The 14,972-nt window shown below is 38.2% G+C and overlaps 1 protein-coding gene across 1 annotated transcript; it reads left to right on the top strand.

Annotated features, from left to right (window-relative positions):
- The first annotated feature begins 2,755 nt into the window (after positions 1–2,755).
- On the top strand, positions 2,756–14,156 carry LOC128357829 (transcription factor E3-like). The gene is made up of 6 exons (XM_053318218.1): positions 2,756–2,930; positions 6,707–6,827; positions 9,568–9,624; positions 10,270–10,345; positions 10,632–10,779; positions 12,873–14,156. Exons 1-6 carry the CDS (start codon positions 2,877–2,879, stop codon positions 13,269–13,271), a joined length of 855 nt encoding a protein of 284 aa, XP_053174193.1. The 5' UTR covers positions 2,756–2,876; the 3' UTR covers positions 13,272–14,156.
- Positions 14,157–14,972: the final 816 nt, after the last annotated feature.

Genomic DNA, 14,972 nt, shown 5'->3' with positions numbered 1-14,972 from the left:
AAATGAAGCCTATTAGCTGAGTTTTTGATACATTCAGTTTTATTCATTTATTTATTTATTTATTTATTTATTTGTTTGTTTATTTGTCTGTCGGAGTAAAAACAGACAGGGCTTTTTTGGGGCTCTATATGCAAAATCTTGTTTGTGCTTCCCCCACCTTCATCATTATCATCGTCATCATCTTCAAAACCTCTGATGTCATTATAGGCCATGATTGATGTTGCTTGTTAATACTGTGAGACACACAAAGCCTAATGAGCCCAGGGTCATTAAATGAATGTTGGACTTGTTATACAACACCAAAATGAGCTCATGGGTTTAAAGTTAAATGAATATTGAACCAGTGACTTAAGTTCATATCGAGGGGTTGAAGATAAGTTAAAGGAGTCAGGAAGGAAGTAGCTGGAGCCAGAGGGCAAAATAAAATACTGATACAGACTAAGATGATAAAGAGAAACCTTCTTTAGGTCCAATGAAACACTTTCATAGTCGGTCAAAACAGAAAAACCCAACATTTCATCAGAGGAATGCAGTAAGGAGAGAAGGAAGGAAGGGAGGAAGGAAGGAAGGGAGGAAGGAAGGAAGGAAGGAATGAGGAAGTAAAGGAGTAAGGAAGGAGGGAGGAAAGGAGGCAATAAGGAGAGAAGGAAGGGAGGAAGGAAAGGACGAAGGAAATTAGGAAGGAAGGAAGGTAGGAAGGAAGGAAGTACAGAAAGAAGGTAGGAAGGAATGAAGGAAGGACAGAAAGAAGGTAGGAAGGAATGAAGGAAGGACAGAAGGAATGACAGAAGGAAGGAAGGAAGGAAGGAATGAAGGAAGGACAGAAAGAAGGTAGGAAGGAAGGAAGGAATGACAGAAGGTAGGAATGAAGGAAGGACAGAAAGAAGGTAGGAAGGACAGAAGGAAGGAAGGAATGACAGAAGGTAAGAATGAAGGAATGAATGACAGAAGGAAGGAAGGAAGGAAAGTAGGAAGGTAGGAATGAAGGAAGGACAGAAGGAAGGAAGGAAGGACAGAAGGAAGGAAGGTAGGAACAAAGGACAGAAGGTAGAAACCTTCTTTAGGTCCAATGAAACACTTTCACAGTCGGTCAAAAGAGAAAAACCCAACATTTCATCAGATAACCACGCTTATTAAGACCAATACCAGACTCAACCTCTTAATGACCCGTGTAGACGTTAGTTCCTCTAACCCTTCCAGTCTAAAGTCAGTAATGCCCCTCATGGTGTAATAGAGTTCAGGTTTCCACAGTCCTGAGTTGAGCTTCTTCATCACGGAGAGAATCCAGAGTTCAAAGTCCGAGGCTGATAATCCTCCAGGAGTCTGAATAACAGCTGAGCTCCGTTATCTATGACCACGTTAAATAATAATAACATTAAACTGTCAGTATGCAACTAGTAAAGCCATTAAATGAGCTTTAACTGTCAAATTATTGTAATTATGATTATACATTTGAACCAATTCAACATTTAACATGAAGGAGGAAGGAAGGAAGGAAGGTAGGAAGGAAGGAAGGAAAGAAGGTAGGATGGAAGGAAAAAAGGTAGGAAGGAAGGAAGGTAGGAAAGACAGAAGGAAGGAAGGAAAGAAGGTAGGCAGGAAGGACAGAAGGAAGGTAGGAAGGATGGAAGGAAGGTAGGAAAGAAGGAAGGCAGGAAGGACAGAAGGAAGGTAGGAAGGATGGAAGGAAGGTAGGAAAGAAGGAAGGAAGGATGGACAGAAAGAAGGTAGGAAGGAATGACAGAAGGAAGGAAGGGAGGGAGGGAGGAAGGATGGGAGGAAGGATGGAAGGAAGGGAGGAAAGGAAAGGGGGAAAGGAGGGAGGGAGGAAGGGGGAAAGGATGAAGGAAGGAAGGAAGGAAGGAAGGGATGAAGGAAGGGAGGAAGGAAGAAAGGAAGGAAGGGAGGAAGGAAGGACAGAAGGAACGTAGGAAGGATGTAAGGAATCAAGGACAGAAGGAAGGAAGGAAGGAAGGACAGAAGGTAGAAAGGCTCAGAGCAGACCAGTGTAACCATAGTAACGCCTGCTTCACTGGAACTGCCCCAGACTTTCTTTTTTCCATGTCTGAGTCTGAACACTCCTCCCAAAACATTTAAAGTATTAGTTTAACCATTAGTATGAAAGCACAGACCCTGTCAACCCAGTTCTGAGGGCAGCTTTACATATTTTAGGAACATTTCACCCTCTTTCTCATTTCCTTAAAGACACACAGGAGACAGGAGACAGGAGACAGGCGGCCATGATGCTAACCGCTAACTGATGCTACTGTGTCCACTTATTGTCCCATTTAGTGACTGTTAGTGTGTGAATGCATGTAGACGTGAATTCAACCTTCCTCGAGTGAAAACTTAACACTTGTTGCTTCATGTTTCTGCTTCACAAACACACACACACCCACCCACACACACACACCCACACACACCACACACACACACACACACACACACACACACACACACACACACATACATAGAGCAGATTTAAAAATGTGCTCAGTTAAAATTTGTCAAAGCAGAATATCAGTTCAGTTTTCCAGACTTCCTCCTTTCTGCTGCAGCAGCTGTGGGTGGAGACAGCGGTCTGAGTGTGTGTGTGTGTGTTAGTGTGTGTGTGTGTGTGTTGGTGTGTTGGTGTGTGTGTGCCAGGGAGATAATAAGTTCACTGGGAGGGTTTTTTTTTTTTCTCTTTCTTAAAGAGACGTTTCCCCATTTTACAACAGTCATCCAAACAGAAAGAGGAAGAGAAGCTTGCACAGCTCGTCTCTCTGTCTTCTCTCTCTGTTAGTGTGTGTGTGTGTATGTTTGTGTGTGTATGTGTGTGTGTGTGTGGGTTCATGTGTAAGTGTGTGCCGCTGTGAAATCAAGACTTAAAAAAGATGAGGATTTTAGTTTTACTGCCGGATCATGAGAAGAAGAGGATTAAATCGGAGGTAAAGACTTTTTTTTTTTGGGGTGGTTTTTGTCTTGTTTTGTGAGCTCTGACCTTTGACCTCTGAGCAGCTCTGCACTCTGCTGCTGAGCGAGGAAACTGAGCTTTTATAGTATTTGCATATTTTGAATTAGTAACATTAAAAATAGAGTTAGCACTGTGTAGAAATACTGTTAGCAGAGAGAGAGAAGCAACTTTTAATCTTTAACGAGGAAGCAACAAAACCTTCAAGTGCTAAAAAATGATTGATTATATCATGATTATTAACTTTATTCTATCTCCGTGGCAACAAACAGAATAACTGAAGCTACATTCAAATATTTTAAAAGTGTAACTGAAACTTTAACTTTTTTTTTAAAGTGAAAGTTTAATGTGACAGCAGCAACAAGTTTTATTAGTTAAACTGGTTTTAATTTGAGTAGAGACACTTCCTGTGTTGTTTCTCATTCATACACACACACACACACACACACACACACACACACACACACACACACACACACACACACACAAAGATCCTGACTCTGTGAAACATAAACTTTATTGCGGATGTATTTCACTGATACTGATAGAAGCAGCCTGAACCTGAACCTGCTGGACTTATGGATAGAAAGATGAACTTTATTCACTCTATGCAGTTAAAGCTTTTATTCCTCTTATGAGCAGCACACACACACACACACACACACACACACACACACACACGCTGAATCCAACCAGTTCATGCATTATCTTCAACGTGAGTACGCTATCACATATTTCTAAGTTCGATAAATATGATGGCAGTTTATTTATTTAGTCTGGTTTCCTGTGAAGGGGTTTAAGGGTGTGAGCAGGGTCGCCATGGTAACACACTGATAAAATATTGTTCTATCTATGACAAGACTTCCCTGAGTCGCGGTTAATTTGCAGCAAGTCGACCACGAAGGGCCTGATTCATGCCGAGATGTGTCAGTAAGACCAGAGGTTGTTTGTTGTTCTTGGTTAAAAATATATAAGATTATAAAAGAATTGATTATTAAGAATAGATGCTGATTCATTTAATATTGATTTTAACAGCTGATCAATCAACTGTTGCAACATTTAGCTGAAAGTCTTTTTGAAGAGCTGCTAGAAACCAGTCGGATTCCTCGTGTGTGTGTGTGTGTGTGTGTGTGTGTGTGTGTGTGTGTGTGTGTGTGTGTGTGTGTGTGTGTGTGTGTGTGTGAGTGTGAGTGTGAGTGAGTGAGTGAGTCTCTCTGTGTGTGTGTGTGTGTGTGTGTGAGTGTGTGTCTCTGTGTGTATGTTTGTGTCTGTTTGTGCGTGTGTGTGTGTGTGTGTGTGTGTGTGTGTGTGTGTCTCTCTCTCTTTGTGTGTGTGTGTGTCCTGGTCAGGGTTATCTGTTTGATGTGCTCTGAAGGCAGCTGTTATCATTCCTGCTGCCTTCCTGTTCGATCAGCAGATTCCTCAGTTTGCGGAGAGAGAGACAGCTCAGCTCAGCTCAGAGTTCACGCTGCTGAAAGTCGCTCGGCTGCACAAATGAAACCTTACTCATATAAAACACGCTGATTATACCGTAAAACTTTAAACTAAACTACTTTAAATGAGGGTAGAAAGAAGCAGAAGAACATTATAATGATAAAATGTTTGAGCTGATTCATTAACTTTTATCCTCCTAGTTCAAAACTGACCCGCTCTGGTTTGACTGTTATAAAGCATAAAGGTATAAACTATCACCCAATTCTGTGTTAAACCATTTTATCCAACTTATTATCACATTTTTTTTACACATATTTTTGGAAATAATGGTTAATAATCCTCATTTAACTCTTAAACAGGCAACGTGCACCAGGAGATACAGACTCTTTAAGGAGCTTGATTGGTTAAGGTGGTTGTTGTGCCTTTAAATTGGTAGAGTTAAACCTTGTGGTAGGTTTATACTTTGATAGAAAACTCTTTTTAGAAACTAGTATGTGTCCCTCGTGTCGTCCTCCCGGGTCAAATTGACCCCGTCTTATTCTTCTTTCCTCCCTCCCTTCCTTCCTTCCGTCTGTACTTCCTCCATCCCCCTTTCTTCCCTCCTTCTTTCCTTCCCTCCTTTCCTTCCTTCTTCCTTCTTTCCTTTCCTCCATACTTCCTTCCTCCCTCCTTTCCTTCCTTCCCTCCTTTCCTTCCTTATTCCTTCCTCCTTTCCTTCTTTCCTCCCTCCCTCCTCTCTTTCTTTCCTCTGTCCTTCTTTCCTACCTTCTTTCCTTCCTTCCTTCCTTCTTTCCTTTCCTTCCTTCTTCCTTCCTCCCTCCTTTCCTTCCTTCTTTCCTTTCCTCCTTCTTCCTTCCTCCCTCCTTTCCTTCCTTCTTCCTTCCTCCCTCCTTTCCTTCCTTCTTTCCTTTCCTTCCTTCTTTCCTTTCCTTCCTTCTTTCCTTTCCTCCTTCTTCCTTCCTCCCTCCTTTCCTTCCTTCTTTCCTTTCCTCCTTCTTCCTTCCTCCCTCCTTTCCTTCCTTCTTCCTTCTTCCCTCCTTTCCTTCCTTCTTTCCTTTCCTCCCTTCCTCCCTCCTTTCCTTCCTTCTTCCTTCCTTCCTTCCTTCCTCCCTCCCTTCCTTCCTTCCTTGACTCGAGGACAACAGGAGGGTTAATGAGCAGAATGTCTCACTTTTCTATTTAAGTGTTTTTACCATAAATTTTACCGTTGTTAGGGCAACGCATCCTGGTGGAGATGCGACTCATAAAATCCAAAATATATTAAAAATATGAGTGGAAATGTTTTACTTTAGGTGCAAATGACATAACTAGTAACATCAAATTAGTTAATTCATTTTCCACCCTTGCCTGTTTAAGGGTTAAATGAAACTATCCGGGGGTCAAAGTTGACCCGAGGACAACAGGAGGGTTAACACACACATATATATATTTATATTTGTCATCACTTTCTCCTGACGTGCTTTTTATTTAATGGTCGTCTTATCTTTTCTCATCCTGTCGTTTTATGCTGTTTTATTGACCCTTTATCTTTTTATTGCTTCATCATAAATGTTATGACTCACTGCTCTGGTGTTAAGCACTTTAACGCATGAAGTGTTACTATTATTATTATTATTATTATTATTGTTATTATTATTATTATTATTATAAAAGTCTGTGATGGAGGTCGGTCCCCAAAAAAACATTTAGAGCAGTTTAACATCTATTTCTAAATCTTCTAAATCATCTATTCTGTGTTGAAACTCAGAAACTGCTTCTCAGAGTCATGAGTAAACCATATGAATAAAAGTGAAACTAGTGAAACTAAACTTCTTCCTGCACACTTATTTCACTTTTCTTTTTAAAAACAACCCAGAATTTCTTAATATCAGAGCTAACTCGTCCAGATGTTGTTAAAAAAAAACGAAAAACAGCAGGAAATCAGTCAGCAGGCGGAGCTCATGGAGGATATTTAGGTTTCAAATTCATATTAATATTATTCACTGTGACATAAACTTCACAAACACATCATAATTTCTAATGTGCATGATTAATAAATCAACATAAAGCCTCTTCAGAGAGAAAAAATAATATATAAATATAAATATCTTTAGTATCACAGAAATAATAATTCTTTCTTTCTTTTCCTTTTTGGTTCTTCTTCTTCTTCTTCTTCTTCTTCTTCTTCTTCTTCTTCTTCTTCTTCTTCTTCTTCTTCTTCTTCTTCTTCTTCTTCTTCTTCTTCTTCTTCTTCTTCTTCTTCTTCTTCTTCTTCTTCTTCTTCTTCTTCTTCTTCTTCTTCTTCTTCTTCTTCTTCTTCTTCTCTGTTCGTTCCACCAGCTGCCGGGGAACATGCTGGACGTGTACGGCAGCGTTGGCAGCAGAGGGTTGGCCATGCCTACCATCACCGTTAGCAACAGTTGCCCGGCCGACCTGCACGTCGTCAAGACAGAGCTGAACAGTGAGTTTGAGTTTCATTATTAGTTCAGATCAAACATTCTTCATCCTTCCAACACAAATACACCAAAATAATCTTTTACACACATAAATAATTAAATATAAATATATAAATATGTAACACAGACACAAGTTCAGTCTGTAACAACCACATTAGGACACTTAAGTTGTTCTGAAACGTCTCTTTGAGGAAATGAAGACCAAACAAAGTGTCCTCTCATCTCGCTCTGACAACAACACCGACCTGAAAAGCAACGAAACCTGAACTGAAAAAGGAAACACTGAAAATCAGAATTTCCAATGAATAATGAAGTTGACAAAGAAAAGAGCTTCAGTACAGAGTTCAGAAGTTGTGATGTCCGTTTCTTCATAAGAAAGAACAAGTCACCCAGCACAGCGGTGTGACTCACTGATGGGGTTTTTTAATAGATTTTGGAAAAACAACAGAGGAATAAGATGTGTGAGACTTTTATACACACACATTACTTGTTAGTAGATCGGATCATTGTTGAAGAAAAATATAGAAAATCACCAACATTAACTTTAAATGTAAAGATTCAGTGTTTCAGTGTGTGTTAAAGCAGCAGTCAGGTTTCTATAGGCAAGGCAAGGCAGCACAATGGCAACTCAATGTGCTTTACATAAAACAGAAAAACATGTTATTTGAGAAATTTAAAACATACAATTAACCCCCCACCCCCTCCCCCCATAATAAAAACAAAGTACAGAAAAATAGAAAGACATGAGGAGCAGTGAGAGAGGTTTTCCTCAGGTTCAAAATATGATAACCTCTGTTTAACCTTGCAGCCTCGATTCAAAGGCAGAAAAACAAATATACACTAAATTGAACCAACATGTGATACTTTATACCAATTTATAACCATACTGGACAGCAGTCAGGTTTCTATATGAACAGTGAAAGAGGGGTTTTTCCTCTCTGTAATCATTCCTCCTGTTCATACTGACTATTTAAATCCTTCAAATGTGCTTTCAATGTAAAGTGATGGAGGACAGAATCCACAGTGTTTCCACACAGTCATTTAAAAGTCTCTGATCAGCTTCTATTGAGCTTCATCAGTGTGAATTACTATAGTTATTATAGTTACTATGGTAACAGTGTGAGTTAGTCATATGAAGTGATATCTGACACATTTACAGTCTTTATAGCATCAGATTCCCTCTTAGTGTTTCCTGTTGAGCTGTGGTGGAAGTATAGTAACAAATAGAGACTTTGGTACTAAAAACACTGTAACGTTGAAACATAGAAGATGAAGATTTGACTCATTTGGACGCTGAAGCTTCATATTAGCTTCAGATTAAACTTTTAAACACATTTTTTAACACAGAAGGAGGACTGTGGATTTAGTCCTCCATCACTTCCATTGTAAACATTATGAAGGATCTTCTAATTCCTGACTGTTGGTTTAAATTGTGAAGCTTTTTATAGTTTTTGTTGGTTTGATGGTGAAACGGGTTTAAAATCAGATTCAATGTCGATTAAAAAAGTCTTAAAAAGTCCAGAAACTCATGAAGACACCTGCAGAGCAGATCCCTGATAGGCTAAGACAGTTCTGATGTCACGCCTTCAAGCTTTAAGCCCCTCCCCCCTCTTGGTGTGTCCCTTCTTCTTCCTGCTAAAAGTGTTCTTCCTTCAGTTTGATGAGTCAACATCACAGCTTCCTCTGAACATGCACACACACTCGTATTTTCCCACATCATCAGTTCCCACTTCCTGTTCAGTCAACATGATGAACATTCACACAGTTTTGTCTCTCTTCAGTGTTTTCCAAACTGGTGGAAGAAGTATTAGAAGTACTCAGATCCTTTTACATGAGTTAAAGTACTAATACAGCAGTGTAAATAAGAGCATGTGTATTATGAGCTTGATGTAGTTAAAGTATTGCAGTGAAAGTCGTGATTTGGAAGTATAAAGTACCTTAAACTGTGCTTAAATCTGCAGGCTGGATCTTTAACCTATAAATGAAAGTCTGTTACATTCAATCCTTTCAGTTTTAAAATTTCATTCCCACTCAGCCACTTCCTCTGGCCGAGTTGCTAACTTCCTGTTAGCTCTCTGCTAACTTGAATGAAGATAAAATAATTACATTGTGTGGCTCTTCTAGACTTCTGACATTGAAACGATTGATTTCTTCGGGATTGTTTGACACTAAAAACATTTTATTAACAGTAGAGAGGCGGATCCTATGTGACATAAACGTGTATCAACAGTGTTTTTGTAATTACTCTCACTGCCAGAAGGGGGAGACATACGTCCTGCACTGCAGCTTTAAGTACAGCAGTGGAGTAAATGACTTTCTGAAGCCGCTTCAGACTTAACTCAGTGTAAACTTTGGGATCAGTTAATAAATAAGAGACCTGGGAATAAAGAGCAGCTGTGATTAATTTCTTTGTCTATAAATGTGTGAAAACTGTGGAAAAAACCTGTTAATGTGATTCACAGTTGTAGTTTGGTTTGATCATCAGAGATTTGATTTATTATCATGTATGGATAAGAAAGGTATTAAACTTTTTAAACCTGCACATTTTTAGCATCTTTGCTTGAAAAACATAATTAATCTAAATAGCTGCTGATTCATCATTCAGTCATTTTCTATTAAGCGACTAATTGTTGAATTCAGTCTTTTTTTTTTAAACTTTTCTTTTTAAACTGTCAAATGTTTGTTTTGATGATGATGACGATGATGATGATGATAATGATGTCATTGTTCTTGTTCTTGTTCTAGATGTGGACTCCAAAACTCTGATCAAAGAGAGACAGAAGAAGGATAATCACAACCTCAGTGAGTACTGCACTTTATTATAATACTTCACTAATAGCTACAGTATCACTCATCAGATGTCAAAGAAACATCAGCAGGAAAGTTTCAGTTTATGGTGATGATTTAAAGATGATTTATGGTCTGATATTGTTGGTCTCGGAGGTCTGAGATCAGCTGCTGACAGTTTGATTCTTCCTCCTGTTTGTTCGTGATTTCAACATGTTTCTGTTCCTGACGACAGGATCTGCTGTGGTTTTATTGCAACATGTTTGATCAAACTGAGAGAACAGATGCTGCTGTCAGACAGAGATTCACTTAAAAATGTAAAAAAAAAAAAAGAAGAGGAAGAAGAAGAGGGGTGTGTTCAGCCTCTGATTCATTGCGGCAACAAGAAAAACATGATTCAGAGTTCACTGATGTTTAAGGCAGTCTTTTATAAACCTTTAATTTAATACAAATATTGCAAATCAGAAACTAATAGAATAAAATAAACAAACAGCAGAAAATAAATAAGTCTGGGTTAGGGTTAGAAGATACAAACTGTGTCCATAATTAGGGCTGGGTGTCGTTATATTTAGTTCTTTGTAGATCATTTCTGAAGAAACTTGAAACTCTGCAGCAGTGAAAATATTAAAACCAATCATGTTCATGTTTGTTGTTTTCCAGTCGAGAGGAGGAGGAGGTTCAACATCAACGACCGGATCAAAGAGCTCGGAGCGCTCATCCCTAAAGACAGCGACCCGTCAGTAAACTTTAATACTTCACATGTTCTTTATTCTCACACTGATCACATGACTTCAGTGTTTATGCTCAAAAGGGAAGATATAGTGAAGATGTTCTGCAAACTTCTGATGATAATATGCTTTGTGTAGTTTATTTTTCCCCGTGATATAAGATGGAAACACAGCTAATAATACCCTCGAGAACTCTCAGGAAAGAGTCAATGATTTGTTCACATTCTGCCTGCAACTTGTTACGCTCATTGTTGCTGTGTGTTAATGAGACGTGGCCTGTGATTGGTTGAGCAGGGAGACGAGGTGGAACAAAGGAACCATCCTGAAGGCGTCGGTGGATTACATCCGCAAACTGCAGAAAGACCAACAGAGATCTCGAGAGATGGAGGAGAGACAGAGGAGGCTCGAGAGCACCAACCGCTCTCTGATGCTCAAGATACAGGTACAGATGTCAGAAAAAGTCTTAAAAAACACATTTGTGTATCAGAACTTAGTTTTTTCTTCTTTCCTCTCCCATTAATCATCTCACCAGCCCTCACATTTATCTGCTGACCCTTTGGAGGGGCCCCACCCCTAGGTTGGGAACCACTGGACTAAACTAGCTAACTGTATATAAAGTAGTAAACTAGCTAACTGTATATAAAGTAGTAAACTAGCTAACTGTATATGAAGCAGTATAAACTAGCTAACTGTATATAAAGTACTGTAAACTAGCTAACTGTATATAAAGTAGTGTAAACTAGCTAACTGTATATAAAGTAGTATAAACTAGCTAACTGTATATAAAGTAATATAAACTAGCTAACTGTATATAAAGTAGTGTAAACTAGCTAACTGTATATAAAGTAGTATAAACTAGCTAACTGTATATAAAGTAGTATAAACTAGCTAACTGTATATAAAGTAGTATAAACTAGCTAACTGTATATAAAGTAGTGTAAACTAGCTAACTGTATATAAAGTAGTGTAAACTAGCTAACTGTATATAAAGTAGTATAAACTAGCTAACTGTATATAAAGTAGTATAAACTAGCTAACTGTATATAAAGTAATATAAACTAGCTAACTGTATATAAAGTAGTGTAAACTAGCTAACTGTATATAAAGTAGTATAAACTAGCTAACTGTATATAAAGTAGTATAAACTAGCTAACTGTATATAAAGTAGTATAAACTAGCTAACTGTATATAAAGTAGTGTAAACTAGCTAACTGTATATAAAGTAGTATAAACTAGCTAACTGTATATAAAGTAGTATAAACTAGCTAACTGTATATAAAGTAGTATAAACTAGCTAACTGTATATAAAGTAGTGTAAACTAGCTAACTGTATATAAAGTAGTATAAACTAGCTAACTGTATATAAAGTAGTATAAACTAGCTAACTGTATATAAAGTAGTATAAACTAGCTAACTGTATATAAAGTAGTGTAAACTAGCTAACTGTATATAAAGTAGTGTAAACTAGCTAACTGTATATAAAGTAGTATAAACTAGCTAACTGTATATAAAGTAGTATAAACTAGCTAACTGTATATAAAGTAATATAAACTAGCTAACTGTATATAAAGTAGTGTAAACTAGCTAACTGTATATAAAGTAGTATAAACTAGCTAACTGTATATAAAGTAGTATAAACTAGCTAACTGTATATAAAGTAGTATAAACTAGCTAACTGTATATAAAGTAGTATAAACTAGCTAACTGTATATAAAGTAGTGTAAACTAGCTAACTGTATATAAAGTAGTATAAACTAGCTAACTGTATATAAAGTAGTATAAACTAGCTAACTGTATATAAAGTAGTATAAACTAGCTAACTGTATATAAAGTAGTGTAAACTAGCTAACTGTATATAAAGTAGTATAAACTAGCTAACTGTATATAAAGTAGTATAAACTAGCTAACTGTATATAAAGTAGTATAAACTAGCTAACTGTATACAAAGTAGTGTAAACTAGCTAACTGTATATAAAGTAGTATAAACTAGCTAACTGTATATAAAGTAGTATAAACTAGCTAACTGTATATAAAGTAGTGTAAACTAGCTAACTGTATATAAAGTAGTGTAAACTAGCTAACTGTATATAAAGTAGTATAAACTAGCTAACTGTATATAAAGTAGTGTAAACTAGCTAACTGTATATAAAGTAGTGTAAACTAGCTAACTGTATATAAAGTAGTATAAACTAGCTAACTGTATATAAAGTACTATAAACTAGCTAACTGTATATAAAGTAGTATAAACTAGCTCCACCTCCAGCAGCTACAACAGTAACATGCTGCTCTAACACTGATGCTTCACTATTAATAATCTAATGATGTCATATATAATAAAATATCACTACTTTTACTGTAATACTGCATACTACATCACTCATAATACTGCAGTACTTTTACTGTAATACTGCATACTACATCATTCATAATACTGCAGTACTTTTACTGTAATACTGCATACTACATCACTCATAATACTGCAGTACTTTTAATTAAAGGATCTGAGTTGATGAAATGTTTGTGTTTTCGTTGCAGGAGTTGGAGCGTCAGGCTCACCACCACGGCCTCTCCTCTTCCTCCTCCTCTTCCTCTCTTGACATCAACGCGGCCGACCACCAGGCACTCCTGTCCCCATCGATGCATCACCACCCCTCCTCTGTCGTCATGACGACCCTGGCGACCCCGCCTCTGGGTTTAGATGCCCTGAGCTTCGCGGAGCTGGACGACCCTCAAGGGGCGTCGGGCATCTTCTCCCCCGACCTGATGTGTGACGTCGGGCTGACGGCGCTGGACAGCCTCGGAGACATCCTGATGGAGGAGGGAGGAAGAGGAGGCGTGATGTCACCTGTGGGAGGCGCCGACCCGCTGCTGTCCTGCAGCGCCTCAAAGAGCAGCAGCAGGAGGAGCAGCTTCAGCATGGACGACGACCTCTGATGACATCAGCACTTTGAAGGATTTGATTGGTCCGTGCTGGAGGCAGGAGGCGGGCCTGCTGGGAGCATTTTTTTTGTTTTGTTTTTTTTGTTAAACAGAACTATTTTTAATCGATGACATCACAAACTAAAAAAAAAATGCACAAAGCCGATGTCGCAGGGAATCATTGTCCTACAGTGTAACCATGGCAACCACTGTCCCTCCACAGGATCCTCCTTTGTAACCATAGTAAGCACTGTGTCCTCAGTGTAGCCATGGTAACTACTGCGTCCTCCTCCGTACCCATGGTAACCACTGTATCCTTCCACTGTAACCTTGGCGATCACTGTGTCCCGCAGCGTGAGTTCAGCCCAGAGACAACTGCGAGCTGATTGGTTGTCACTGAACAAACCCCCCACAGCTGATTGGTTAGTAGAGGTGCGGCTGGTCGGCGCTTCAGGAAAGTCTTGAATTTGTTGGTTTTAGTTTAGAAGAAGTTTCTCGTTCTCAGGAAAAATGAAAACATCATCAATGAAGAATTTAAGACTCCAAAATGACCAAAATTTGGCTTAAAGTTCTTCATTCTGCATCACGAGGAACCTAAAACGTTCTTTAATGCAGCGAAAGCAGTCGTTTTATAAATCTGCTCTAAATCAGTTTTATCTTCCTGCAGAATCATAAACTCTTAAAAACCATCCTGACGAACTGCTTCCAATCAGCTGTTAATGGTTTGACCAATCAGTGACCTGCAACACTGTAAAGCTGCATCCTGATTGGTCCTGCTCCGTCACATGATCAGGATCAGGCACGCTCTGAAGAGAACTCATATACATATATATACTCATGCAAAGTCAAAATTCTGACTTAATTGAAATTATGAGATACTAATTTAAGTGACGTCATGGCAACCACAGTGTCCTGGTTTAAGTCCTCACTAACTCTTTAATAAAGGCTTAAAATGGTAAAAAAAATACTTCAAGATACATTAAAAAATAATATTAGATAAGTCAGAATTCCTTTTTAAATTATTTGTTTTTACTTTTAACATTGAAATGATGAGATATTGATACAAAATTCTGATTTACCATCTAATAATCTTACTTAAAAGTCCAAACTTTGCCGTAATAACTTGTAATTCTGACTTTGAAAGTTACATTTTTGGCTTTTCATGAGTATGCTGTTATTTCTTAAACGAAATCTTTTCCTGGCTGCAAAAAGATTCCTCACAAAACGGGTTCCCAAAAAAAAATGTTCCCAGAAAGGTTTCTGTGGTTGAAAAGGGCTTAAAAAAATCACCTCTGTTGACATATATATATATTTTTTATAATGATTTAAATGAGAGTGAATCAGTTGTTTTAGCTGTTAATATAAAAGTCCTGCTGCGCCCCCATCAGTGATGTCACAGCGGCACGGAAATGATCGATTATATGAGTTTCACTGCTCTGACCAGTTTAAACCAAGAGAGACGACATATCAAACATCTCCGAGTCTTCAAGTGTTTAAATCACCTCTAAGCCAGTTTTCAGAGTAAAGAAGCAGTTTGAAATGACTGTTTGGTGTCTGCAGAAGAACAAAGTTATATTATATCAGTATTCAGGAAATAGGTTGGAGGGTTTTTAATGGGACGTCTGCTCTGACACCTCAGTCCTGTTAAATGTAAATATGTACATTCAATACATGAATCTATAATCACTGTGTGCTGGAAACAAACGCCCTGAGCAG

The sequence above is a fragment of the Scomber japonicus genome, chromosome 4 (genome assembly GCF_027409825.1).
Source record: "Scomber japonicus isolate fScoJap1 chromosome 4, fScoJap1.pri, whole genome shotgun sequence".
NCBI classification, from domain to species: Eukaryota; Metazoa; Chordata; class Actinopteri; order Scombriformes; family Scombridae; genus Scomber; species Scomber japonicus.
Note: the sequence above shows the minus strand (reverse complement) of the source record. Positions and strands in the feature narration are given on the sequence as shown.